This window comes from Exophiala oligosperma (genome assembly GCF_000835515.1).
Source record: "Exophiala oligosperma strain CBS 72588 unplaced genomic scaffold supercont1.6, whole genome shotgun sequence".
NCBI classification, from domain to species: Eukaryota; Fungi; Ascomycota; class Eurotiomycetes; order Chaetothyriales; family Herpotrichiellaceae; genus Exophiala; species Exophiala oligosperma.
The window spans coordinates 169423-195731 of NW_015622823.1; the positions used below are offsets into that span (position 1 = coordinate 169423).

At 51.0% G+C, this 26309-nt stretch overlaps 9 protein-coding genes across 9 annotated transcripts; 5 read left to right on the top strand and 4 right to left on the bottom strand.

Moving 5' to 3' along the window:
• Positions 1-163: 163 nt before the first annotated feature.
• PV06_06539 (pre-mRNA-splicing factor cwc15) lies at positions 164-1801 on the bottom strand. The gene is made up of 5 exons (XM_016407671.1): positions 1745-1801; positions 1595-1694; positions 1007-1547; positions 915-950; positions 164-864 (listed from the first exon to the last, which is right to left on the bottom strand). The coding sequence occupies exons 1-5, from the start codon at positions 1752-1754 to the stop codon at positions 847-849; spliced, it is 705 nt and encodes a 234-aa protein (XP_016261151.1). The 5' UTR covers positions 1755-1801; the 3' UTR covers positions 164-846.
• Positions 1802-2715: 914 nt separating this feature from the next.
• Positions 2716-4031, top strand: PV06_06540 (uncharacterized protein; the record flags this gene model as incomplete). The annotated part of the gene is made up of 4 exons (XM_016407672.1): positions 2716-2883; positions 2936-3452; positions 3507-3886; positions 3936-4031. The coding sequence occupies 4 exons, from the start codon at positions 2716-2718 to the stop codon at positions 4029-4031; spliced, it is 1161 nt and encodes a 386-aa protein (XP_016261152.1).
• A 581-nt stretch (positions 4032-4612) lies between these two features.
• On the top strand, positions 4613-5731 carry PV06_06541 (uncharacterized protein; the record flags this gene model as incomplete). The annotated part of the gene is made up of 2 exons (XM_016407673.1): positions 4613-4733; positions 4803-5731. The coding sequence occupies 2 exons, from the start codon at positions 4613-4615 to the stop codon at positions 5729-5731; spliced, it is 1050 nt and encodes a 349-aa protein (XP_016261153.1).
• Positions 5732-6002: 271 nt separating this feature from the next.
• Positions 6003-7282, top strand: PV06_06542 (uncharacterized protein). The gene is made up of 3 exons (XM_016407674.1): positions 6003-6319; positions 6378-6497; positions 6571-7282. Exons 1-3 carry the CDS (start codon positions 6156-6158, stop codon positions 7160-7162), a joined length of 876 nt encoding a protein of 291 aa, XP_016261154.1. The 5' UTR covers positions 6003-6155; the 3' UTR covers positions 7163-7282.
• A 550-nt stretch (positions 7283-7832) lies between these two features.
• On the top strand, positions 7833-13020 carry PV06_06543 (uncharacterized protein). Its single transcript, XM_016407675.1, has 2 exons — positions 7833-11318; positions 11373-13020. The coding sequence occupies exons 1-2, from the start codon at positions 8088-8090 to the stop codon at positions 12231-12233; spliced, it is 4092 nt and encodes a 1363-aa protein (XP_016261155.1). The 5' UTR covers positions 7833-8087; the 3' UTR covers positions 12234-13020.
• PV06_06544 (uncharacterized protein) lies at positions 12342-14402 on the bottom strand. Its single transcript, XM_016407676.1, has 3 exons — positions 14161-14402; positions 14017-14076; positions 12342-13859 (listed from the first exon to the last, which is right to left on the bottom strand). Exons 1-3 carry the CDS (start codon positions 14184-14186, stop codon positions 12989-12991), a joined length of 957 nt encoding a protein of 318 aa, XP_016261156.1. The 5' UTR covers positions 14187-14402; the 3' UTR covers positions 12342-12988.
• Positions 14403-14901: 499 nt separating this feature from the next.
• On the bottom strand, positions 14902-17285 carry PV06_06545 (uncharacterized protein). Its single transcript, XM_016407677.1, has one exon. The coding sequence runs from the start codon at positions 17246-17248 to the stop codon at positions 15080-15082; it is 2169 nt and encodes a 722-aa protein (XP_016261157.1). The 5' UTR covers positions 17249-17285; the 3' UTR covers positions 14902-15079.
• Positions 17286-21646: 4361 nt separating this feature from the next.
• PV06_06546 (uncharacterized protein) lies at positions 21647-23664 on the top strand. The gene has a single exon (XM_016407678.1). It carries the CDS (start codon positions 21664-21666, stop codon positions 23506-23508), a length of 1845 nt encoding a protein of 614 aa, XP_016261158.1. The 5' UTR covers positions 21647-21663; the 3' UTR covers positions 23509-23664.
• PV06_06547 (uncharacterized protein) lies at positions 23630-25857 on the bottom strand. The gene has a single exon (XM_016407679.1). It carries the CDS (start codon positions 25630-25632, stop codon positions 23959-23961), a length of 1674 nt encoding a protein of 557 aa, XP_016261159.1. The 5' UTR covers positions 25633-25857; the 3' UTR covers positions 23630-23958.
• Between the last annotated feature and the right edge of the window lie 452 nt (positions 25858-26309).

A 26309-nucleotide genomic window follows, 5' to 3' on the forward strand; every position in this document is an offset into this window, starting at 1 on the left:
AAACTTCGGGAGCATATCGTCATGTTTTGGGCCAGCAATTGGTCCAGCTCGCCTCTACCATGACATGTGAGCTGCATCAAGTGTCACTTTGCGACCGGTTTTCTACCTATCCGGCCATTATGGAGTGTAAACTTTGTTCAAAGGAGCGAGTTGACGTGAAGGTGGCCGGAATTGCATCTCACTTCCTGTCCCCGCATTGGTACGTACTCTCATCCTACAATAGGTCCTCCTCGTACTCGGATGGGTCCCCATCTGAGGCCTCCCTTTCCCTCTACGAGCAAGATAGCCTAGTGAGCCCTTCGTCAAATGTCCTGCAAACGCGTATGACGTGCATTTCTATGTCACCAGGTCCAAAATCTTGGATATCCTTTATGCTGTGCAGCCCTGACCCCTGCTTCGCCTTGCTGTATTGAACCGTGTGGCGTTCGGCTCGAACTTGATCGTGTGTAGAGCTAGCGAGCAACATGTCCAAGTTTCTGCTCCATCTCGAACCCAATCGCTAGTAGTGACTAAACTGATGCCGGGTGGTTCTCCTTGCTTTGCTCATATCTGTTGACACGGATACGCAAATCGCGGATCTGGGGAGATCGGGAGATTCCCCTGCCGAGAAATGCTTGATTTGGGCGGTGAGAGGAAGTTTAGTACTCCCGTCTTCAGCGCCACAAAGTTATCGGCCCTTGAGGGCATCTTAGAATCTCCCACCGTTGGGAGTCAGAGGAAATGGACTGCAGCCTCCCATCCTCTTCCTTTTCCCGTATGAGTTTCAAACAAAGTTTCCCGACGCAGCATTAGATCACCATTGCGGCATCTCCTGTCTCTCGAAAAGACCGGTGTGACCAGCTTTGCTTATCGGACATACTTCGACTACAGTCTGAATTAGTACCTTTCACATTGCTGCATATCAGCAGACTTACCATAAACTTCTTGTGAAAATCTGATCGTAATAAATCCTATGGCATCGTAAGTATCGGCATAGGACAAGGACAAGGACATGAAATGCACCTACATTGACAAATTCCTTGTTGCCCTTTTGTTCAGTGCCTCGAGCCTGATTCTTGAACACCACGTCGTCATCCCATCTTCGTTTGACATTGAACGCCTTCGGGTTCAGTAGAGGATTCCCGAGTGCAATATTCTCTTCGCGCTCCTCTTGCGCTTGTTTGGCTTGTTCGGCTTCTTCCCGGGCTTTTTGCTCTGCCCGTTCTCGCTTGATTTTTTCCAATTCACGCATCAATTCTGCTGTCTCGTCTTCTTCGTCACTATCCTCCTCGCTGCTGCTATCGCTGTCACCTGCGTCCGAATCTGCGTCTATGTCTCGGGTTTCCTCAAGAATTCGTCTTCGTTTCGCCTCTGGATCTTCGTCGCCATCCCGTTCGTCTTCCCCAGCATCTGGAGCAGTTTCGAGCTCGCGCTTCAAAGGATTCGGAGCATCACCGGAAGGTTGTGTGCTCTTCCCTTTCTTTGCAAAGTGCGCTGCCTCTGCAGCCAGTAGTTCGGCTCGTAGATCTCGCTGTTCTGGATCAGCCGCTCCACCTTGACCTGGTTGCCTGTTGACTGTCAGAGAAAGAGACTTCTGGTTGATATTATGACCTACCGGACTTTCAAAAGAGTATGCGCTGGAAGTAACCTCTGGTGATAGGCAGGACCACGTTGAGCTTCTTTTCCTCTGGCGGGGTCAAACGTGGGTCGATGAGCTGTAGAGATGTCAGTCTGGATATTTCGCGGAGAAGAGACAAGCACATACCGGTGGTCATCTTGAATAGCGAAGAGAAGAGAAAATTGTGCAAGATCACAGTCGGCGGTGACAATTGAATTGTAGAAAATTCGCCTCAAAGGTGCAGGCGCAGGCTGAATCGTTAAGGTCCGCTAATGCGAAATTTGTCGCTGTCTGACACAATAATCCGGGGAATAGTAAGGACAGCTAGGGACTTGTAGAATGACACTAGGTCCGTCTGACGGTAAATTTTCTAGTACTTATTGACAAAGATGCGGATATCAGACTATTGAGCGAGAAGGCCAACACTAGGTGAATGGATTTACTCTTGACGGTGTTATCACCCCAAAATCCAATCTAGCCGGTTTCTATATTGGAAAGCATGCCGAACTGAAGATGCTGTCTTTACGGCGAGGCAAGAGACACAGCTAGGACCGAGCTGTGCGCTATGTACGGATAATTCATTTGTCATACTTTGTTGGCCAGCGTCAGCAGAGAAAAATGGTCAACTATGGATCATCACGAGCCTGCGAAACTTGCAGAAGAAGACGCAAGAAAGTAAGTACGCCTGAAGATGTCGACGAGATTGTTCTGTTCATATCTTGAAATAGTGTGACGAAGCTCGCCCGGTGAGTTATGACCCCAACTGGCAACTACCACGACTGACTATATGTCATAAGTCGTGTAATAGATGCCTCAAGGCAGGGTTTAACTGCTCAGGCTATCGTGAACGACAAGGTGGTACATTTCGACAATCTTTTGCCGGTTATCCACCTTATCTCAGCAACCAGGTCAAACCTTTTGAGATAATTGAACTTCCAAAACGCTTGCCTCAGGCCTTTCCCGATGCGCATGTAGAGGCATGTGGTTTGACTGCCTTCTTCCAACACTTCACAGATGTTTCTCGGGACACCACTGTCTCTCGTGGTTATCTTGATGGACTCGAGGATTTAGTTCGGCGTGCGGAACCCGATGCCCTGGTTCTTCAAGCATGCAAGGTTATGGCCCTCGCATGCCTTGGAAGCAGACTCAAGATGTTGGATTTACTCGATCAAGCAAGATCACTTCACATTCAACTGCTGCATTCTTTCTCAAAATCTTTACTGGAGCTATCAGCCCACGATGTCATGGAATCCCTGGTTACCGCGGTGCTACTTGGACTCTACGAGGTTGGTGCAGGTTTCAGCGATTTTGAGATTGTGAGGTAACGATAATCGTCAGCTAGTTACAGCTGGATCTACGAATCCCAGCGATCACGATGCTCATTCGAGGGGTGTGACGGCAATTCTATGTGCAACTCAATCTCCGCTTGAGCTCGTCAGAGGCAAAGGTCTATTTCAATTAGCACACTCGCTTTGGAGAAAGGGTCCAAATCACATCGTCGAACTCAGTCTGCTCCCATCGGTACAGACAACCAAAGATACTAATCGACCAATGCTGCGGGAAGATGAAGTACAGCTTCCTGATGCCTTCCAAGAGAGCTCTGGAGCCGGGTCCGAATTCAATCATACCGGGCTATACCTACTCTTGAAGAAAGCGGAGATCTTACTGCTCAGTCAACATGCCCTTTCAGAAGACATAAATGACCTCCTCTGCGAAGCATATTCATGGGACAGAGACTTGGCTCGCTGGCCAGCAACTCGATCATATGAGCCTGCGGAAGTATCGAAAACCGAAAGTCAAACACAAAGTCGACGTCCACCATGGTGGCCACCGAAAGCAGACACTTATTTTGATTGTATGGATACGTTATCCGCTTCATGTTACAGCCCACTAACGATGATGTTGGCAGTGTATGTGGCTGCGGCCTGGAACACGTATCGCAAGAATCGGCTATTGCTGCTCAATGTGATAGTTCAGTGCTTAGAAAGGCTCCAAGAGAAGGACGCACATGGGCGCAAGCAGGCAGAAGCTGCAGGGCTTGCTAAAGATGTTCTGGCTTCGATTCCCTTCCACCTGACATACGCCTCCGGTAGTCTTCGTCAGGTTTCAAGTCTTAACGTTGGCGGGATTGCGGTAGGTAAAACTATCGGTGGCATGTTGCTGATGCATCCTCTTTACGTCGCATCAAACTTGCCGATTGTCCCAGCGCAATTGCGAGCCCATATGCGGGAATGCCTTGCATGGATTGGTGGGCACATGGGCATCGGCCAGGCCAGTGTCTTTTCAAAAGTAAGTCCTCTTCAAAGTGTTCATGGACTCACATTGACTATGCCGCCAGACATCCATTACATTTCCCGCCGAATCTATCATCCATGGATATGTTCTACTTTGGGCGGGCATGCTTGTACGCCCAGAGAATCAGCAAACGCCGTGATGGATACCTAGGGGGTCACTGCTGAGGGTTCTTCATCGTGCTGTAACAGAAATTCAATGATTATGCCTTGCCATCATCATGAGACTACCGGAATTGGTATCGGAAGAGCCATAATGAGATGACGCTGAGGCAATTGCAGGTTAATAATCTGAGCAATCAGAATCCGCGCCTCTCAATTGGAACAACCTTGAAGCAGTACAAATCCCGAGATGTATTGCTGGGCAACATTTCACAATGTGCAACACGGTGGAGTCCTCGTCGAAGATTTGGGCTAGTTTTGCGCGGTTGTTCTGCAAACAGCTAGCGTCACTTTCACTTGCTGCGATGGTTGCTCAACCTCCGGTTCAAACTCTCCACGAAGCCGACCATCTCTAAGGGATCATCATTGTTACGAAGATGCTTCTCGGAGTCGGACTTCAAGTGACAGCTATCTCCGAAAGCCAGCGCATCCGAAATGAGAGAAGCGAGAGAGCATGAAGTGCTATAAAATGCGACGTAGGTCCTTGCCGTCGGTCTACTCTCGCTCCCTCGCAATTCTACTAAGCCAGCTATCATTCTAGGCAACGCAACTATTGGCAAGCATGGCAACCCAGACAGCGTTGGCACTCACAAAAATTGGGCAACCGCTGACCAAAGTCCTGTTGCCCATACCCGACCATGCTGATGGCAAAGATCTTTTGATCAAAATTGCTGCTGTTGGCCGTAAGTGGAACGAGCTTCGCATTCGCGCGATATATTGGTGAGGGAGATTACTTTACTAATATGTTGCAGTCGCACCATTGGATGCCAAACTTCGCGACAGTGGCTACATGAACATCGGCAATCGACTTCCAGCCGTGTTAGGAGGCGACCTAGTCGGCACCATTCTCAAAGCAGGGCCCGAAGTCTCCAACGACTTCCCTCTTGGTTCGACTGTTTTTGCCCAATCCAACTTCAAGGACCCCAGAGCTGGTGGCCTTCAAGAAGTTACCACTATCAGCGGCGAATATGCAGCAATAGTACCACGAAACTTATCTGCAACCGACGCAGCTTTGTATCCCATCAATGCGATGACCTCTGCCAACGCAATATTTACACCAGCTGGATTCAATTTCCCGTTCCCAGGCACACCTGACTCTGAGACCTTCGACTACAAGTCTCAGAAGATCGTCGTTGTCGGCGGAGGCTCAAACACTGGGAAGCTGGCAATTCAGCTCGCCCATATCGCGGGAATCGGTACAATCATTGCCATTGCATCCCGGTTAAACGAGGCTCTTCTCAGGAGCTATGGCGCGACACATGTAATTGATCGCCATGACTCGGACGTCGAGAGCCAGGTTCGTGCGGCCGTTGGCGATGACCTTGTGCATGTCCTCGATACAGTCAATACTACTGATCGAGGTCTTGCGATGTCACTGTTGTCGAACACTAAACCAGGACTTCTGATCACTCTGACTCCTGGACGCAGCAGTGAAGACTTGCATGCAAAAAAGAAAGTCGGTGTTGAGGAGAGACAAATCCTTGGCTTCTCTCATGCCAATCCTGAATTCGGCCGATTGTTTTGGAAGACGTTTCCTCAATGGCTAGGGTCTGGCAAGATCAAACCCATCAATTATAACGTCATTGAAGGCCTAGATGAGGATTTGGTCAATGCCGCTTTAGATCAATATACGAATGGCAATGGCGGAGATCGGTATCATGTTAGCATCTCGGCTACATAGGTCTCCTTCGATCACCCATATAGAGAACCTCGAGGGCTGTAGAAAAGCTGCTGAGTACTGCTGAGTAATGCTTCGCTTCAGGATCCTACCCGTGACTGTAAATTTTTGACCGATGAATTAAGCAGTATCATGATGTAGGAGGAAAAAAATCGTAGACTTGTGAGCCTTGCGGAGCCTTGAATGACTTTAGCTATACTGTTCTTGGCGGAAACAATGTCGGTCATTTGAATTTATTGATTGAACCCATTTCTTCCAATACCGGGGTACAAAGGACCACCATCGCGCATAGTCAAGTTCATCAGGCTACACATTGAATTCCAATTGATCAACCAAGCTTGAAGATGACTATTACCGAGCAGCACTACCTTCTATGAGGTTGTAAAGCCGTCGACGTGAAACAGGAGCTTGGGAGTGCCGACCAACCATGCCTCGCGAAGTGGAAATCTCCAACATCGAGCGAAATTTTATTCTAGAGGCCCTTGAACAAAGCGTCCGACTCGATGGACGATCTCTAGATCAAGGCAGGAACATTGATTTGGAATTCGGAGATGAATACGGAACCGTCACACTGAGACTCGGCAAGACCAGGTCAGTTCGCCTTGTATCATCAAAGTGTCGGCACCCTACTAAAGGAAACCTCATACAGGGTCTTCGTACAGGTGTCTGCAGAAGTCACTAAGCCACAGGAAGAGCGAAAATTCGACGGAATCTTCACCATCACTACGGAACTGAGCCCAATTGCATCTCCGGCATACGAGAATGGCAGGTAAGACCACGAAATTCTTTCACACGAGTGGTGACTTTTATGATAGTTAAGTCTGACAACATAATGGGAACAGGCAATCTGAGCAAGAAGTGATCCTCTCGCGTATGCTGGAGAAGGCAATCCGAAGGTCCAGAGCGATCGATACGGAGTCCTTGTGCATCATCGCCGGGGCCAAATGCTGGTCGATCAGGGCGGATGTGCACGTACTCGACGCAGATGGAGGACTGGTCGATGCCTCGTGCATCGCAATCGTGGCGGCGTTGCGGCACTTCAAGAGACCCGACGTGTCTGTCGATGGCGAAAATGTCACGATATACACCATGGCAGAGCGAGTGCCGGTCCCGTTGAGCATCATGCATCACCCTGTCTGTATCACGTACAGCTTCTATCACGACGGCGAAGTCATGCTACTCGACGCGACTCGTAGCGAGGAGGCATGTCGGGAGGCGGAAGTGATTCTCACGGTCAACGACTTTGAGCTATGCCAGGTGGCGAAGTTGGGAGGGAGGCCGGTTGATGCGCTCGTCCTTCTCAAATGTATCAACACGGCACTGACGAAGGGGCGCGAGATCAACAGCATTGTAGGAAAGAAGCTCGCCGAGGATGCAACCAAGAGAGATGTGGGAGGGCTGATAGCAGAACTGAGGGCCGAGAATGAGAGATGATGAATTAAATCCTTTGATGGCGTACGGAAATTTCTGTTGGATTAAATCCGGGAAATGGACGGTGGGATTGTTCATTATCTACTCTGCAAGGAGTCTTGAATATCGAGTACAGCCCTTGATCCCAAATGAAGAGATGTACACTTTTTCTACTTCGTGGTTGTTCCTTGGGGGCCAACAACCCAGACGATGTTACAAAGGTGGCAGTGTAGAGATCGTCTCAGGAGATCTTATTTTTATCCTGCGAGATGACGAATCATCCTCGTTGAGATGGCCAGGCTGATTTGCCCCGGATGATCATAGGCACAGTGGCTTGTCTGCCCAGCGACACTTAGTGGAGAGTTTCGGCTTGTCTTGAGGAATAAATTTGTACGGAGCAGGCAGCAGAGATTCGAAGGAAGATGCATGGATGGCGTTACGACATCTCATGTTTTCTCGTGTTTCTGTAACGTTAGTGTCTCGGGTGAAGGTCAGCGCCACGGGTTGCGCAGGGGAGTGAGGATCCTCTCGTACTCGTACTGCATGCATCATTACTCAGTGCCGACTGTCAAGGTAAGTCTGATGAGCCACTTATAGCGGCCACTCTCACTTAAAAGCTAGGCCTAACCTTCCGTGGCCAAGCCCCCAGCCTGCGCCTAGTAATACTGTACGCCTACAATACAGCGACCCAAGTTCAATGGGCACTACGGAGCAACTAAACTGCCTCTCCATCAATCCGTTACAGCGCCAGTGATTCTCCAAGAATGCACGTTCATTCACGCTGACATCCCTCTTTCGTGCACCAGTACCCTTGACGACGTTATGTTTTGATGAGCATACCGCACACCACGTACACTCCAAACGAACGACACTCCTCCACGCCGGTCTTGATGGCACTTTGATGCCGCACAACTCAACTCCATAAGCATTGTGGCGCTTTTGAAGAAGGATGGCCGGGCGGCCGTATGCGCCTGAAGCTTCGGACAGACAAAACTCCTTGCTGGATATAGAGTCTTCACAATCTTATTACAGCACAGGCCAGAGGCCACCGGTCGATGACTCTCAGCTGTTGAGAGCCTTTAACATTGACGACTCTGACGAACTCCAGCCGAGACCTTCTACGAGTTACGATGAATTTGTTGGCGGCGGCAGGAATCCCCATGGGGCGCCGGGTAACGCGCAGCAAGCAGCAGCAGGATCCTCTGATCGTCCTTTCAGGGCACCTTATATGAGTGAACAAACAACGAATTACTCACAAACCTCGGACTTGCACAATTACTCCAAGTACGGAGACGATTTTGGCGAAGACGACTCTGGATACAAATACTACGATGGCGGAGGTCATGCGTCCGACGAAAACATACCAGGCGGTGGGGTAAAAGTAGTTGGAAGACATCATGCGCACAACCGGAGCAGTCTCATGTCGATGGGCGGTCTCATGGATAGGGCCCGGGGTATGGTTGGTCTTCGAGATAGCAACTACTCTGATATGGCCCTACCTTTGACGGAACAAGGCATGCAGAACTCTAGGGTCGATACTGCTGGAACGGAAGAAGATCGTTCGACCAAAGAAAAAAGGAGCTTACCAACACTGGATGATATCAGGGCGATTTTTGGCCGGAAAAAGGTCGACCCTGCTACTCTTGGACCACGAATTATCCACCTCAACAATACCCCGGCGAATGCAGCAAACGGCTGGGGGGACAACCACATCTCGACTGCCAAATACAACATTGTAACCTTCTTGCCGAAATTCCTATTCGAACAATTCTCAAAATACGCCAACTTGTTCTTCTTGTTCACCGCTATCCTCCAACAGATACCCAATGTGTCGCCTTTGAGCAGGTATACCACAATTGTGCCATTGGGAATTGTCCTCGCTGTATCGGCCATCAAGGAGCTTGTTGAGGACCACAAGAGGAAGGTTGCCGACAAATCACTCAATGACTCCAGAGCACGAGTGCTTCGGGGTTCGGATTTTGTCGACACGAAATGGATCAATGTAGCCATCGGTGACATTGTCCGAGTCGAATCTGAAGAGCCCTTCCCCGCCGATTTGGTACTGCTGGCAAGTTCCGAACCAGAGGGATTGTGCTATATTGAGACTGCCAATTTGGATGGTGAAACGAACCTCAAGATCAAACAGGCCATTCCTGAGACGGCTCACTTGATCAGTCCTAGTGAACTAGGAAGATTGACTGGACGGTTGAAGTCAGAACAGCCGAACAGCAGTCTATACACATATGAAGCCACTGTCACCATGAGCGGCACTGGGGGAGAAAAAGAGTTACCTCTTGCTCCTGATCAACTACTGCTTCGTGGAGCTACACTTAGAAACACTCCTTGGGTGCACGCGGTAGTAGTTTTCACGGGCCATGAGACAAAGCTGATGCGAAATGCCACCGCCACACCTATCAAGCGCACAGACGTGGAGCGCATGCTTAACAAGCAAATTCTTATGCTTGTAGCTCTTCTCCTGATTTTGAGCGCAATCAGTACGATCGGAGATATCATTGTGAGAACAACCGCCGGACAGAAGCTGACCTACCTGTACTATGGGAGTTTCAATGCGGCGTCGCAGTTCTTCCTGGACATATTCACCTACTGGGTCTTATATTCTAATCTGGTCCCATTGTCGCTTTTCGTCACCATTGAACTTGTCAAATACTACCAAGCCTTTTTGATCAACACTGATCTGGACATTTACTACAGCGATACCGATACTCCTGCCGTTTGCCGGACATCGTCGCTTGTCGAAGAGCTTGGACAAATCGAGTATGTGTTCTCAGACAAGACCGGTACCCTGACTTGCAACATGATGGAGTTCAGACAGTGCACAATAGGCGGTCTTCGATACGCTGGGGTGGTCCCGGAGGATCTCCGAGCAGAGAGTCCAGATGATACCGATGGTGTCCATGACTTCAATCGCCTCCGCGAAAACCTGAGATCACACCCATCCAGTGGAACAATCCATCACTTTCTATCGCTTCTTGCGGTCTGTCATACCGTCATCCCAGAACGCAAGGACGAGAAGTCAGAGATCAAATATCAAGCAGCGTCTCCAGACGAGGGCGCTTTGGTCGAAGGAGCAGTCACTCTAGGCTACAAATTTGTCGACCGAAAGCCGCGATCTGTATTTGTTGAAGTCGAAGGACAGGAAGTGGAGTATGAGCTGCTCGCTGTGTGCGAGTTCAATTCGACTCGCAAACGTATGTCGACTATCTTCCGATGCCCGGACGGGAAGATCAGGGTGTACTGCAAAGGAGCAGACACGGTGATTTTAGAAAGACTGCACAAGGAGAATCCCATCGTCGATGTCACTTTGCAGCATTTGGAAGACTACGCGACAGAAGGTCTGCGGACTCTCTGTCTTGCTATGCGTGAGGTTCCGGAACAGGAATACTTAGAATGGCGCCAGATTTTTGACAAGGCCGCCACCACTGTTGGTGGAAACCGTGCTGAGGAGCTTGACAAGGCCGCTGAGATCATCGAGCACGACTTCTTTCTTTTGGGTGCAACAGCAATTGAGGATCGTCTCCAAGATGGTGTACCTGATACTATCCATACTCTGCAGCAAGCAGGCATCAAAGTATGGGTGCTTACAGGCGACAGACAAGAGACCGCTATCAATATTGGAATGAGTTGTAAATTGATCAGCGAGGATATGACTCTGTTGATTGTCAACGAAGACAATCCTGCAAGCACCCGGGACAATCTACAGAAGAAGTTTGATGCTATCCGGAACCAAGCTGCAGCTGGTGAATACGACACACTTGCCCTAGTTATCGATGGGAAGTCCTTGACATATGCTCTCGAGAAAGATATGGAGAAGTTATTCCTAGACCTGGCGGTCATGTGCAAGGCGGTCATATGCTGCAGAGTATCGCCATTACAAAAGGCTCTGGTGGTCAAGCTGGTGAAGCGCCACCTAAAGGCCCTGCTTCTTGCCATTGGTGACGGAGCCAACGACGTTTCCATGATCCAGGCAGCACATGTCGGTGTTGGCATCAGCGGCGTCGAAGGCCTCCAAGCAGCACGGAGTGCTGATGTGGCCATTGGACAATTTCGATACCTTAAAAAGTTGCTCTTGGTTCATGGAGCATGGAGTTACCAACGTATCAGCAAGGTCATCTTGTACTCGTTCTACAAGAACATTGCAATGTTCATGACACAATTTTGGGTAAGTCAAAACTTCGACTACTGCTTTTCCGACTCTACTGACCAACCCTCGTAGTACTCCTTCCAAAATGCCTTCTCGGGACAAACCATCTACGAGTCTTGGACACTGTCATTCTACAACGTCCTGTTTACTGTTTTGCCACCTTTCGCAATGGGTGTCTTTGACCAATTCATCTCGGCGCGTATGCTGGACCGCTACCCTCAGCTTTACCAACTCACACAAAAGGGCACCTTCTACCGTATGCACTCGTTTTGGTCGTGGATAGCCAATGGTTTCTACCACTCCATCCTGGCCTACATCTTTTCCTCTTACTTCTTCAAGGACGACCTGGTCCTTTCCAACGGCAAGATCGGTGGCCATTGGCTTTGGGGAACATCGACCTACACCGCCATCTTGTTGGTGGTGCTCGGCAAAGCGGCGCTGATCACGAACGTCTGGACAAAGTACACCGTCATCGCCATCCCCGGATCGTTCATCATCTGGCTCGCCTTCATCCCCGCCTACTCTTATGCGGCGCCGAACATTGGGTCGGGGTTCTCGACCGAACTCAGGGGCATCATCCCGGTCATGTTCAGCTCACCGACCTTTTACGCGCTGTGCCTGATACTCCCACCGGCGTGCTTGCTCCGAGATTTCGCCTGGAAGTACGCGAAACGGATGTACCTACCCCAGGCGTACCACCACATCCAAGAAATCCAAAAGTACAACGTACAGGATTACCGACCGCGCATGGAGCAGTTCCAGAAGGCCGTCCGCAAGGTCCGACAGGTCCAACGCATGAGGAAACAGAGAGGTTACGCTTTTTCGGCCGGGGACGAAGGTGGACAACAGATGAGGGTCCTCAACGCGTACGACACGACGAGACAGAGGGGCCAATACGGTGAACTCATCAGTGGGAGAGGTTCAGGCGGATAAACCAGCTCGTCGTTGTGCCTGATCTCTCACTACTGCCCTACCGCCAGAAAGGGGGGAAGGGAAGGGTGATCCAGAAAGCCTGGGGGAGCCTTTTGTGCATGGTAGCGGGGGATGTTTATTTTCTTGGGCTTTGTTCTTTTTTTGCCTAGATACCCTCCTTACCTCCCTACCTACTTGCCCTTGAGGTACATACCGATGAGAGAATGACGATTGCCTTGTGAAAATTGTGAAGTGTGTCTCAGGGCTAGGGCATGGTGAAAGATGTGACTACAGTACTCGTACCTGAATGGCGGCGTCTGCAAACGCCACGGGTAGTTGTACAGTACTCGTCAAGTCGAAGGTTTGATTCCATCTCAAATCCACAAGGGTATCATTGATCGACAAAGGACAACTCTCGCAAGAAGTAATCCGACCGCCGTCCGCAATCTCAAACTCTGTCACTGTCACTACTCCATCATATATGAGAAGGAGTACGGAAAACAAAAAAAAAGGACAAAAGAAAACGGGAAACAAAGTCTGCAAGTCCACAACTTCAAAGTAACCTCCCACTTGATGTCGTACGTGATGCCTCCTCTCCCCGACGGAAACCCCAAACGAATCACGTCTCAATACCTTTGCCCTCGCCCTGCGTAGCCGGCGACCAGCCAAGGATGGCCCATGGCTCTCACACCGAAGACGAACCGCGGGAATACCTCGCGCTCGGTCCAGTCTAGACTCGGTATGCAATTGTTGCGTATGTCGAAAAGTGCCTGCCCTCACTTCTTCTTCTTCTCCTCCTCCTCCTCCTCCTCCTCCTCCTCTTTTCGGGGTGTTGCGAACAACGCACCGAGCCCATCACCACCGTTGGCACGAGGTGTACCGCCGCCTGACATGACGACAATCTTCTTGCCCCAAAAGTCCTCGTAACCACCAGAGTTGTGATTATTGTTGTTGTTGTCGTCGTAGCTGCCGCTGGGTACAGAGGTCGAAGCGGCCACTACCTTTACGGTTGGAGGAGGACGGGGAGGGATGTGAGGAGTGACCAGGTCGATACCCTTGACGTAACTGGTGCTGGCCGAGTAGTAATACATTGGGTTCCGACGTGGCGGGAGAGGTCGCGTGCTGAAAGCGAAGCCGTACTCGTTGTTCGTGTTGTTACCGTCGTAGCGACCGTCGAAACTCGTGCTCGTGCTGCTCGTGCTTGCCATCGTCGTGGGTGTGTTACCTAGACTCGGAGTCGTGGTGGCCGTGGTCGGTAGTGTACTCAGACTGGCCGTACTTTTGTGACGCAGACCACGGTTCTCACTGCGCAGCGGGTCGGAGTCTTCACCGCCGTCCCCCGCAGTCATGACCTCGTGGAAACGACTGAGGTACGTGAACGCCTCGGACGAACCAGAAGCTCGGTATGGTAATTTTGGTTTCCATTCGGTCGGGTCGAGATCCGATCTGAAGTGGTGAATGTCTGTAGGTATCCGGGACGACCCGACAGGGTAATCCGGAGGAGACGAGGAGGATGGCTTGACGGCCACGGCACCGCGAAGCGTGGGTGTCGACGATGGCGGCGGCGACGTCGGAGGAGATGAGACCATGGGCGACATGGCCGAGGCAGAGGCGGAAAGAGGTTTGGCCGAATCTTTACGTCGGCATCTGTGTATCGTATCGTGTGTCAGCACGTTTGGACTCATTACTCCGTCGTAACCCGTTCAACGACCAGAGCAAAGAAGAGACGGAGAGAGATTGTGAGGTTTGGGTTGCTATGCTGTGCTGTGCTGTGCTGTGCCGTGTTTTGTGTGTTTTGACTCACGCCTCGCTGCAGTATAGAATGGTGTTGGAAGGATGCGAAATCTGACGTTCGCACATGGCGCTGTAACAAAATATAACAAGAACGTCAGAAGAGTTTTTGGTTCCAAGGACGGCGTCCCAAGGCGAGTAGAGGGTAAATAGCTACCAGTACTGCAAAAAACTGGCCGACATGTCTTTGTCCTTGTCCTTCAAGTCCTTGCTGGGGCCTCCTCCAGCAACGAAAACGCGAGAGGAAGAAGAAACAGAAGAAGTCGAGTAGTCACCAACGCCCAAACTCCTTCGCTTTAAAGATTTCGGACGAGGAACTTTGCGAGAAGGAGATTTTCCATGTGATGCGCCGGGGTTTTGATGGCCCACGGTTCTGGTGGTGCGAGAGTCATCTTCGCCCATCGGGAAAGCGGTGAAGAAGGAAAAAGAACCAAGAAAAAAAGGGGCCAGGAAAAGATACGTGTGTGTGTGGTGGTGGTGGTGGTGGTGGTGTTGGGCACGACCAAAACAAAGAAACCCAGACTACATATCCAAAAGTACTTTGTACTCTGTACACCGCCTGCATGCGCTCACTTCTCATGCGTACAGAGTACATACATAAGAGTCACACGAGTATTAGAGATAAGGTATTGTACTGTATGTACACAATGAGGGGTCCATCACAAAGATCCTTATCTTTGCCTTTACTTATCAGAGGTACAATACTGTAGTTAAAAGATCCACAGACTACGGTACCAACGATCCGGCCCAGGCACCAAAAAATGACCCGCATTCTTCGCTTCTCGGCGATGCACTTTTTTTATTGGCACAACAATATCCTACTCAGCCTCATATACTATTACTCGTAATGTCACCATCGCGCAGAGTACAGCCCGTTCTTCTTTTCGATGCAATTGTTCCATGATATACATAAGCTAAATATACAGAGTATTGTCATCATCATCATCATCATCAAGTCGCCATCCTTGGACAATTTTACATGGACCATCTGATACGCATAAAGGACGCTATTGAGACACTCTGACCGCATGCGCAGTATGGTTTCCGACTTTCCCATTACAGTACCTGGGTTGGTATCAAGTCTTGTCCACGAACCCTTCAGGCACTCCACGGGCCACTTGTCCTCCCTCGCGACCGACGTAGCATCCAAGCATACTGCTCCAGATATAGCGATGTTGTTTCAGATCCTGAAGTTTCTTGTAACTGATGACATTAGCAAACCCAATGCTGGTTTCCGGGTCGCGGTATTTGACGGGCAAGGTGGTGATGGGACAAAGTTCTTGAACATGTTTCACCCGTTTCTCCATCTTCCTCACACTCTTGTTGAAGAACAAGGAGTAATCACGCCGAGCATCGTCAGAGAGCTCGTCAAATGATTCCAAAATCACAATATTCCGCGTCGAATATTCCACCGTCGGTTCTTCAGGAGGAGGAGGTGGTGGTGGTGGTGGTGGCTCAGCCGTGGCGGGAGGCGCTTCTGTGCTACCTTCTTCCACCTTGACCACACTTGTTTGGGGATCGACTTGTGGGTGTGCTTGTGTTGGATCGGACTGTATCTGGGTGCTGACAGGGGCGCCGCCGCTCGCCGGAATATTTGGCGTAGGATGCAACACCGAAGCATCCCGAGCTCCTGGTGTCGGTCTTGCTTCTGTTTCTAGACTTGGGGCCTGGGACAACATTTTGATCTCCGTAGACGGTGTATCAGCCGAGGAGGCAGTCTCCCCGGGGACTTGCTTTTCTCGCTGTGGCCGACTTTGTTCTGTGTCGTCGTCTCCCGGACCTGGAACCTGTGCTGCCGTCTTCTCATGCTCCTCCAATATTTTCGGAGTAGGACTTTCTCGACGACTCTCCGAAGCATTGTTTTCTGTATGCATATCGGCATACTCTTGAATACCATTCAAAAACGAGGTTTCTTGATCTGGTGGTGGCTGCTCGCTAGTTTGTTTTGGTGGCACATCTTCGCGAGGGGTTTCGATGTCATTATTAGGCGGCGGCGATGTTTTCGAGTGGTCAGCCAAAGGTAATGTAGGTGTGTCAGTCGATGGTTCTGTAGGTAGAGTTGTGTCAGGCTCTGCGCTCTGGTCAGGTTTCGCAGGATCTTCGCGTGACTGCTTGGGATCATCCAGCTCCATCGGCATAGACGCGTCTGCTTTGGCCGGCGTGTTCGATGGTCCCTCTACTGGTGCCGTTTCTGGCACATCTGGCTTCGCCTGTGGCGTGGCGGATGGCTCTGATGCTGTTGCCGTCGATGGAGGTACCGCAGATTGTGCTGCTTTTTCGGCAGCCTGCTGTTCGAGGAATGCTTTGGATTTCCTGCCGCGCTTCTTTGGCTCAGTGCCTACCTCGAAGATCTCGCCGGCATCTTTCGTCCCAATCTTGCTCAGCTTGGGTCCAACCCAGGTTCCTTTTGCGCTCCACCAACTCACGACAGGTCCTTCTAGTCTTCTGTTCTTGAGCGCGGCCAGTTTCGCGGCCTGTTCCTCTTGTCTCTTCTTCTCCAAGGCTTCCCATCTGTTCAAGCTCTTCGCGTTTTGTCTCTCGACCCTCGCAGCTTCTGCCAGGCGATCGGCTTGTGTCAACTCTTTTGGAGCATCCTTTGCCCGTTCTCTATCCCTCTGCTCTTTCAGCGCTTTCATCTTCTTGCTTTGTGCCTCACTCTTCTTCAGTCGTGCGATCGTTTCCGCTCGATGAGCAATCGTCTGCTTCCGTAGAGAACTTCGACCAGAATCAGGGTCGTGCACCCACGTTACCCTCTCTTTTTTCTTGGAAGGCTTTGCAGGCGCCGCAGTGACAGCCGCCGGTCTGGTAGGATCGGTCTTGAGCTTTTTTCGTAGACCGGCGACGCTCGTCAAAGCCAGGTCGGCCTTGCGCTTTCTTGCTCGTTCAACCTTCGCCTGCTTCTGTAACTCCTTTTCGCCCTCCATGTCGTCGGCCGCGGCATTGGGTCCTTGATCATCGTCATCACTCGACGACATGTCCGCATCTTCGTCGTCGTCGCCACTTTTGAACTCGTCGTCATCCTCTTGCTCGTTGTCTGCAAAGAGCAGTGCGACTTCGTCCGGGTCCTCTCCGTCACCCGCCCCTTCTAACACCATGTCCCTGTCATATCGATTGCCTGCAGTCCTCCGCCGCTCTCTGCCCGCAATGAGGGTTTCGATCTGGTCTTGCGTGGAGTCATCATCGTCGCTCGAGTCAGTGGCCGAGAGTTGTGACGTTTCATCAACTATATCATCCTCGGCGGCCATCTTCGTTGGTCCTTAGTAGAAGTAAAAAGAGTTGAGCATTGAACGGGTGAGAATAGTTGCATGCGCGTGAATTGGAATTAATTCCTAGCCGAAGATCTCCCATGTGCTGCTCGAAGTCCAGGGAAGAGATTGATATTCAAATGACAATCGTGATTTTCCCAATAGTGGCAATTTCGATCACAGAATCCCCCAACAAAATGATCAAATGACCGTCACGAAGCCTGCCTTGGTTGGACGTGTCCTGGTATCTCAGTACCTCAGACCCATAAAGCGTGTCTTGGGACAGTATATCTGAGCTTCCTCTACGGTGCCGTGCCCCTTAGGCGTTTGTCATGAACTATGATATACTTTATCTTTTGAAAAATAAATGCATTGACAATTGAATATAAAACAAAAGTATAAAGTACCACATTGATTGAGACGTAACACTACGACGTTATATCGAGAATTACTCACTACTACAGAAAGATTGGGAACGCTCATCGGAGTGTTTATGACTAGTAGCAAGAACCCGGAACATGACTGTTCCCTGCGCTGCTGAGGGCGACCCTTTCAATTGACGTACCATGGAAAATGCCTTAAAGGTGACCGGCGGGCGCCCATGGATAAGTACAAGGTGGACAAGGTGGTTCTTCTTGTTTATCGAGGCCACCCCTGTCTCAGTTCCAGACAGCCTGGTACGGGCACTCTTGTTCCTAAGAAGGCCCTCAAACACAATGCACGTCGCAGATAACCATTACAGCGGGCGCCACATACTTAATCATGAGGGCCATCAACGCTGCAAGTATTGGCACATTGGCAGACACCATCAGCATATAGCACCTTCAGTTCAGTCTAGGAAAAGACGGCATCTCTTCGGCTGCCTCAAGCTGTGTATCCTTGATTTCTTAGCTTTGCACCAATGTTGCTGACCAAGGAGCAAGCACAGAAGCACAGCGGGGTTGACAATACGTGCCGGCGTCTCCGAGGCCCCAAGCTGTACTGATATCTTTTTGGGTCTTCGCGGCAAATTCGGTGACATGAGACTTGAAACTGAACAATGGCTTCAAAAGCAGAATGCACCACATTCAAAAGCTTTGCAAGAGGTTTCACGCAAATGAGGATACTCAGTCCATGGAAGATCGTACTTTCAATCAGGACCAATGTAGTCATATACGAGCTGATAGTTCAGCTACCATATAGGGTCCCATCTCCACCGTTGTAGCCATATGTGGCGTTGTTGTAGCCCGTTGGTGCGATTGCCATCATCAGCCAGGTTCCCATTTAACGACAGCTCAAGATTTCGGCTTGGAAGAGTACGTCGATAGTCAGAACGTCTGGCTTGAAATTGAGATGGTAATTGAACATCTTCCGGACTGCGCGATCTTCTTGATCGATGTCGCGCCCACCCTAGCATTGCCACATGGTTATTCGCGCCACCTACTGATCAGTTGCTGGAGCGAGAATTGCGACGCCCAGATCAGTTGCACATTCTGCGCAATTGATGTAATCGGAACACCGTGATGCTTTGGAAGGGTTGCTGAGGTGGTTAATCTCGTCCATGGCGAGATTAGGAAGAGCGAAAGTTGTATGGGTATAGCCAATGTACCCTAGCTGAGCGACTTGGGCGGCTAAAGATTGCCGCAAGGACACTCGCAAACTGCAGGACGTGCGAAGTAATAGCTTCCCATTGACAACCCGTACCGCCGTCTCCCTAGATACATCACGAGTCCAGGACCAGCATACCTGTTTATCATCGCACTTATGGTGAAGTTCTTGAAGGTGTGGGCCGTAGTCAGGGCCGCGCTCGTATCCCCTCAAAAAGGCAGCGACGGTCCCGAGGCGTAGCAGATAAGGAGGATGCCATCGGCAGTACAATTGGGGAAATGCGTGGATGCGAAACAGGGACATCCCACGAAACCGTCGAGGATACCCGTACCCTAGCCCAGACGCCGCCTTCCATTGATAGAGTGTATCACAGCAGTGACAGTCGATGTACTCTGGGAGATCCACCACGAGTAGCCGAAGGAAGAGCTTTTAAGCAGCCACATCACTGAGACCGGGGAAAGCATGATGGTTTAAAGCTGCGCAGTAACATTTCGATATCAGGGCGACCACACCTGCTGACCCGGCGTTAGATACTGAATGATCTGCAGAAGAAGTTCCAGCGGCAGCCAGACTAGACCTGGAAGATCTAGCACTTCTGCATCGACAGCGGCTGAGGGATCTTCGGAAGGTGGTCTGTAGGGTGGTTCAGATGGCAGTGAATAACCCCGTCTAAGAATATGTTCCAGGCGAGCAAAGAATTCCAACATGGCTTCTTGCGTCGTACTGAAATACCCACTGAGGTCGATCTGGCTTTGAGCACGTCCGGGTTCTCGTGCTGTGAAGTCGTGGTCGCCTTCCCAGTAGCGGGAGATGCGTATTGATAATAGCGAGTGTTTGGGATGGTATCGAAAGAGAACGTTTCTTCCAAGTGGTGATATCAACGGTAAGAGCAGGGCAGAATAGTAAGAACGAGGTGAGAAAGCTCAGAAAGCAAAGAGTGCGATCGTCAGGAGGGTTTGGACGGCCAAAGCTGCCTTGGCGTAATCCAGGCATCACCGTACCTATTAAGCATTTCATTTAAGCATATCTTACCTATCTATTACTATTCGAGTCATTTAGATAGTTTTTGAGGTGCGGTAGATTCATGAGTCCTAAGGATAACAACAAAACTACTTTCCATGATGGACCAGGGAGATCGGAACTTGTAAGATGCACAAAGCTCCGCTCCACTCTATGCAACCAACTAAGCTTAGCTAATTAGTGCGTTTTGCCATCAAGTGCCATCAGAGGGTTGTTAACCTACTAGAAATGATTGACTTAGATATAAACATTACATGGCCGCAGGATTCGGAGCAGCCACGAGCGATCACGGTCCAAGGCCATCTTCTCTCCTGGATATAGAGCACATAGCCAGGAGGCAACATCATGTTCAATCTTCACGATTTGACCTTACACGATCGGGCACATGACTCTACGCAGACTGCAACCCCCAGACTCTCAGTGGCGACCAAGTTTATGCCGACAATCACCGGTTGCTGAAACGAGCCTACCAAGGATAGATGCCATCACTGCTCACAAGCTTCCCTGCGTCATCGTCTCTTTCGCCCTTCAGTATTCTCAATAGCGTCTCTCCAGCGACAACTGGATCGCCCGCCAATCCCCATCCCGTGCGTAACTCCTCGCTCGTCCCTCGCAGGTTGCTGATCACGAAGCCGGGCGTCATGGCGAACACCTTGATCTCGTCGCGATACTTGATGTGTTCCTTGAGCGCAAGCATGTTGAGAGCCGCCTTGGAAACGTGGTAGGCGCTTGTATCGCCGGGAGGCTCAGGGCCACGCTGGCGCGTCGTGTCGGCTGTGCGCGAAAAGGAACCTGCGCCAGAAGATACAAAGATGCTGTACGGCTTTGTCTGTGCCCGCAGAAGCAAGGAACGAAATGCATCCTCGACAACAGCGGGGCCGGTGACATTCGTTTGCATGCACGTCGTGAAACGGGTATATGTATCGTCGTCCACGGATGTTGCGCCTATGGCGGCATTATTAACTAGAGCGTCAAGGTGGCCCCATTTTCTGGCAACGGCATCAGCCGCGGTGCGGATGGATGATGGATCAGTAACATCGAGATGCAATGTCGAGAGGCGGGACGATACGTCTGGTATTTTGGCCGAGTTGATGATGTCCATCCTGGAGGCTTCAACTTTGTCGATAGAGCGACCAGTCATAATGACGTGGAAGTCGTACTCGGGCGTTGTTGCGAGGACTTGAGAGGCTGCGAAGCCCACGCCGCTGTTGGTGCCTGTGATCAAGACAATACGAGGGGCCATGAGATCAGTGTTACTACTACCTAGATTTTGTGGAAAGTACCCCGTATACTACTCCGTACTCGGTGCCTCGCTTAATGTTGTATCGATCTGCCAGAAGTAGATGTAGCTTGCACCAGGCAGTCAGTCCACCGCCAAAATGAGATCAAATTAGTACCGTGTGTTGTCCACCTTTATAGCCTGTGCTCTTGTTCTATTTTGTATCACCTCATGCAGGTCTGCCCTTTTCTGCTGGTTAACTCCGCATGATATGTCCGATTTCTCGGGGATACCGCATGAGTTCGACGATGGCTCAGAGCAGTATCTTTCTGGATTTGGTCCGCTGAGGCACAGTACATACTTTTACAGTATGTGACGTAGGGATGCTTCATCTATCCTTGGTAGGGACGATGTCGAGTTGACAACCAGGGTAAATCCTGCGACGCCGCTTTCACACACTACTACGCCGTGATTGGACAGCTCTAGAGGCCTAGTCGCAGGTGCGCGGTCCTAGCGCGTAGCCCAATCGACGAGGAGGCGAGGATCTTATTACTCGCCTATCTATGCCCACGGTCAACATCAGTGCACAATGCCTCGGGCTCGAAAGGCTGGAGTAGCCTCTGCTGACCAGTTCTCTGCAAACCTCCAAAGCGAGAGCAGGAAAAGAAAACGAGTGGAAACTGAGGATGCAGACGCGCAAGGCCAAAGAAGTGACAAGCGCACGAAGGAGACCAACGGAGTCACACATCAGGCCGGACTCTCTTCCAAAAGCTCTCTGGGAAAGCGCAAAGTAGATGTTGTAGCCGCAGACCATCTTGAAGTCGACCAAGAAGTGGACGGACCCATACCGAGTCTCAAAGAGGAGGAGGCTTTCAGACAACGACGAAGTCCCAAGAACAAGAACAAGGTACAAAAAGACCAAGACGCGCCAGAACCCTCCACAACTGCCCGTCGGACACCGAGCAAGACTGGCCGCAGGCCATCGGGTCGCGGCCGTAAAGTCAAGGCCGAGGAGGAAGAGGAAGAGGAAGACGTTCTAGACGATTCTGAGTCTATTGAAGACGTGGGAAAGTCTAAGCCAAACTCAAGACGTCCACGCAAGAACAGGACTACACAAGCCGGAAACAAGAACGAAGAGTCAGACGATCCCGACACTGGCCCAACACCAAAGCGCAAACGCAAAACAGCAGCTGAGCGCGAAGCAGATCGTCTCGCAGCGATGGTTCCACTAGCAGCTCGCGCGACGAATTTAAGAATGTTCGTTGGCGCGCACACCTCCATAGCCAAGGGCGTCGAGAATGCCGTGACAAACTGTGTTCATATCGGGGGTAATGCATTCGCTTGCTTTCTTAAATCTCAGCGAAAATGGGACAACCCACCACTTGCTGACACGAATCGTGACGCCTTCAAGTCGGCACTTCTCGAACACAAATATGATGGCACGCAACACATTGTTCCTCATGGGAGTTATCTCGTCAACCTCGCCACCGAAGACGAGGCGAAGTCGGCGCAAAGCTACGCTACATTCATTGACGATCTTCGTCGCTGCGAAGCTCTCGGTATACGTTATTACAACTTCCATCCCGGCGGTGCGGGACAGTCACCTTTCAACGAAGCTGTTGCTAGGCTTGCGGGAAACCTCAACCGTGCCTTGGCCGAGACAAAGACCGTTGTTCCACTGCTCGAAAACATGGCAGGGCACGGGACTTTGATCGGTGGCCGGTTCGGTGACCTGCGCGACGTGATCGACCTGATCAAGCCAGAATTCCGTGCCAGGATCGGAGTGTGTATTGACACGTGCCACTCTTTTGCCGCCGGGTACGATCTGCGCTCCCCCGAGGCGTTTGCGGCCACCATGAAAGAGTTTGATGAGACTGTCGGGCTGAAATATCTCAAAGCGTTGCACCTGAACGACAGCAAGGCACCTTTGGGAAGCCATAGGGATCTCCACCAGAACATCGGCCTGGGTTTCCTCGGACTGAGAGCCTTCCACAACGTGATGAATTTCCCGGCGTTCGAAGGGTTGCCGCTCATCCTCGAGACGCCGTGTGAACGACCTGATCCGAGCGATCCGAAGGGGAAGAAGACTATTGACGACAAGAACGTGTGGGCCACAGAGATCAAGCTTCTGGAGAGTCTGATCGGAATGGACGTGCAGAGTGAGACATTCAAAAGTCTAGAAAAGGATTTGGCGGACAAAGGGAGAAAAGAGCGGGAAGCAATGCAGAAGCAGTTCGACAAGAAAGTGGAGGAGCAGAAGAAAAAAGCGGCCAAGCTTGAAAAAGGACAGACATCTCTGCGAGACATGTTTGGAAAGAAGGCCGTAAAGGCGGGGGCGACCAACGTGAAGAAGAAGGGAAACAAAAAGAAAGTCAAGGGCGAGGAGAGCGAGGTTGAGGACGAAAGTAGCGAGTTGAGTGATGTCAGCAGCTAGACAAGTAGGAGGACGAGTCGACTCTTCGTATGCTGGTGTACCAGGAATGTCTGAACACGACATGATTCCGTAGCACCGGACACGACGTATGTTACATACGTTCGAGTATACCATGACATTGAGAGTACCTAGGTCAGTGAATGAGGTTTAAGCAGGTGTTGTGTCTTATATGCTGTTGAGTAGAATGTAACATATATGCGCGTACAGCTGTCAAGGAGTACTTTTCGTCCTTGTACCAAAAAAACAATTCTCATGATCTCATTACTCGTTATCCCTCAATTGATTTCTCTGTCGCATTGCAAAATTGCCAATGATATAAAAGTAACAAGATCTCTTTTACCAAAAGTCTCTTCTTCCGATGAAAACTGTCTCGTCCCGTGACCTAAACTGAATGATGATCATGGCCGTTGTTTCCGGCCTCGGTTTGAGTGAGTTGAGGGGAGGTCGGTTTCAACTCCCCCAACCGACATTCTTGACCACCACCCTCATGCCGTTTTTGGGCCTGGCGGTGATGCCACCTTTGATGAGGACCTCCTCGTCCGGGTCGACCATCTGAAACTCGTAGGTGCCCACGAACGCGGCGAGCAGGCAGGCAAACTCGGCGACGGCGAACTTCATGCCTATGCAACTCCGGGGGCCGTGCAGGAAGGTCAAAAACGCGTAGTTGCTCGTGGCCCCGCCGGCGTTGTTGGCTTGCTGGCCGTCGGCCGCCATCCACCGGTCCGGGTCGAAATTGTCGGCGTCCTGACCCCAGAGGGCCACGCTGTGGTTGACCGCCCAGGGGGCGACGATGATGGTGGTCCCCCTGGGCACGTACTGGCCCAGGATGCTGGTGTTGACGGCCGTGGTTCGGATCGTGAGCGGCACGGGGGCCCACAGCCGTAGTGTTTCCTGACACACGGCGTGAAGGTAGGGCATGTTGTCGATGACGTCGTGGGTGATTTTGTCGTTGCCCAGAGAGTCGATGTGGGAGTGGATCTCGTCGCGCAACCGCTTTTGTACGTCCTGGTTTTGTGATAGACTGTAAACTGCCCAGGTGAAAGCCGAGGCGGTGGTTTCGTGACCGGCAGCGAGAAAAGTCATCATGTTGTCGACAAGTTTCTCGTCGGTGAACCCACCAGACTCCAAAGCGACCGAGATGATGTCGGGGTCCATGGGTTCCTTGTTGGCCATGCGGCGCTTCTTTTGTTCCACCAGCCGGCGGCACGTGTTGCGAGCCACGGCGCTCGCAGCCTGGACGCTCCTGTTCCGGGCGAGAGGTAGGTTCTGGATGATGATGCGGGGTATGAAGAACTGTAGCAACCCCAGAATGCGCGCCGTCCGGTCGGGCTGGAAGACGGACCGGTAGACTCGGTTCAGCTCGTTGTCCGGGTCCTGCAGGGCGCGGAAATCTTGGCCCATGCCCGCCAGGCCGATGATGTCGAGCGTGGCTCGGCTGGACCATTCGCTCACCTCGACGACGTCGTGCGGTTTGTGGTCGGAATCGGAGTCTTTTGTGGACGATTTTTCGTCATCGAGCTCGGCTTGTATGCACTGCACCATCTCTCGCGACTTGGACCAGAAGATCGGGTAGAGTTCTTTGATGTGCCGGAAATGGAAGGCTGGCATCAGACTCTTCCGTTGCGCCTTGTGGTCGTCACCCTCGGCGAGGAGGATGCCGATTCCCAAGATCTGTCCTATCCCCGCGAAAAGGAGTTTCGGCTTGACGAAGTCGTAACTCTTGGTGGTCAACACCTCGCCGAGGGCCTGGGGGCTGGTGAGCAACAAACGTTCACGGTTGAAGAGGTGGAGGTAGCGAAGGAGTCCATCGTTGGGGATTTCGTTGTTCCATCGTCTAGGTGGGATCCCGGACGGTTCTTTCACCAAGACCCTCCATTGACCATTCAACAATGAGCCACCGGGTACGCTGGGGACGTGTCGAAGAGGACTGACGAAGTGAGGATATACGAGGGTGCCGTATATGTACCAGACGAATGCGTGGAGGAAAAACGCACAAACAAATGTCCAGAGATAGGATTGAGATATTGACAAGGTAGGATAAAATCTGACGAGGGAAATCGAAATTACAGAGGAAGATAACGCCCAGAAGCGATACGTGCTCATGAATTCCGGGAATTGAAGCATTTTTCCGTGGTCGAACGACAACTGCCCAGTCACTGTATATGTGTGTGTCGATAGTATGTCCAAAAAGTTCAATGATTTACTGGCATACAGAATTCGTATATACAGCAAAGACAGTATATTCAAGGAAACGACAGACTGTCTAGAAGAAGGTGGCGGACGAGTAAAAGAAAAGGTTTTTGAGAAAGTCTGCCCGTGCCCGTTCGGAGCGTTTGAGTGCTCCGTGTCCCGAAGCGAAGCGACAGTGTGAAACAGGAGACGGCGGCAGATCTCGAGCAAAAGAAAGTCTCTCACGGGTACAAGTAGCCAGGCAGCAACAATATTGCCATTGCGTTGTTATTATACGAGTACGAAGCGAAACAGAGATTGATGAATGAGGTCAATGATCTAATTAACGTCATGATCCATTCATGGCGAACAAGCAAAAAAGGCCTATGGACCACGAGGGGGAAAGAAGGACTGGGGGCCACTAAAGTCATGGATCGTAGGGACCAGATTGGCCTCGGCTATTCGTAATCCATGCCTAACTCGGCGTGTGTCGCGAGGAGGGGACACGGTTTGTACAATAGTAGTATTACATGGGAGTACGTAGTACGGAGTAGGAGTAGCTGTACTCCGTACTCCGTAACCGAGTAGAGAGATATACGGAGTACGAAGTACGACATACGCGTCACATTTGT

Bases quoted from the DNA above. Each gene is read 5' to 3' on its own strand.
- PV06_06546 (XM_016407678.1), top strand. From the start codon at position 21,664: ATGCCTCGGGCTCGAAAGGCTGGAGTAGCCTCTGCTGACCAGTTCTCT.
- PV06_06545 (XM_016407677.1), bottom strand. From the start codon at position 17,248: ATGGCCGCCGAGGATGATATAGTTGATGAAACGTCACAACTCTCGGCC.
- PV06_06544 (XM_016407676.1), bottom strand. From the start codon at position 14,186: ATGTCGGCCAGTTTTTTGCAGTACTG. The intron at 14,077-14,160 runs GTAGCTATTTAC...ATTTTGTTACAG, and splicing joins GCCAGTTTTTTGCAGTACTG to CGCCATGTGCGAACGTCAGA. The intron at 13,860-14,016 runs GTGAGTCAAAAC...TACGATACACAG, and splicing joins ATTCTATACTGCAGCGAGGC to ATGCCGACGTAAAGATTCGG.
- PV06_06539 (XM_016407671.1), bottom strand. The intron at 1,548-1,594 runs GTAGGTCATAAT...GACAGTCAACAG, and splicing joins CATACTCTTTTGAAAGTCCG to GCAACCAGGTCAAGGTGGAG. The intron at 951-1,006 runs GTAGGTGCATTT...ACGATGCCATAG, and splicing joins GCAACAAGGAATTTGTCAAT to GATTTATTACGATCAGATTT.
- PV06_06543 (XM_016407675.1), top strand. From the start codon at position 8,088: ATGGCCGGGCGGCCGTATGCGCCTGAAGCTTCGGACAGACAAAACTCC. The intron at 11,319-11,372 runs GTAAGTCAAAAC...CAACCCTCGTAG, and splicing joins TGTTCATGACACAATTTTGG to TACTCCTTCCAAAATGCCTT.
- PV06_06542 (XM_016407674.1), top strand. From the start codon at position 6,156: ATGCCTCGCGAAGTGGAAATCTCCAACATCGAGCGAAATTTTATTCTA. The intron at 6,320-6,377 runs GTCAGTTCGCCT...AACCTCATACAG, and splicing joins CTGAGACTCGGCAAGACCAG to GGTCTTCGTACAGGTGTCTG. The intron at 6,498-6,570 runs GTAAGACCACGA...TAATGGGAACAG, and splicing joins CCGGCATACGAGAATGGCAG to GCAATCTGAGCAAGAAGTGA.
- PV06_06547 (XM_016407679.1), bottom strand. From the start codon at position 25,632: ATGCTTCAATTCCCGGAATTCATGAGCACGTATCGCTTCTGGGCGTTA.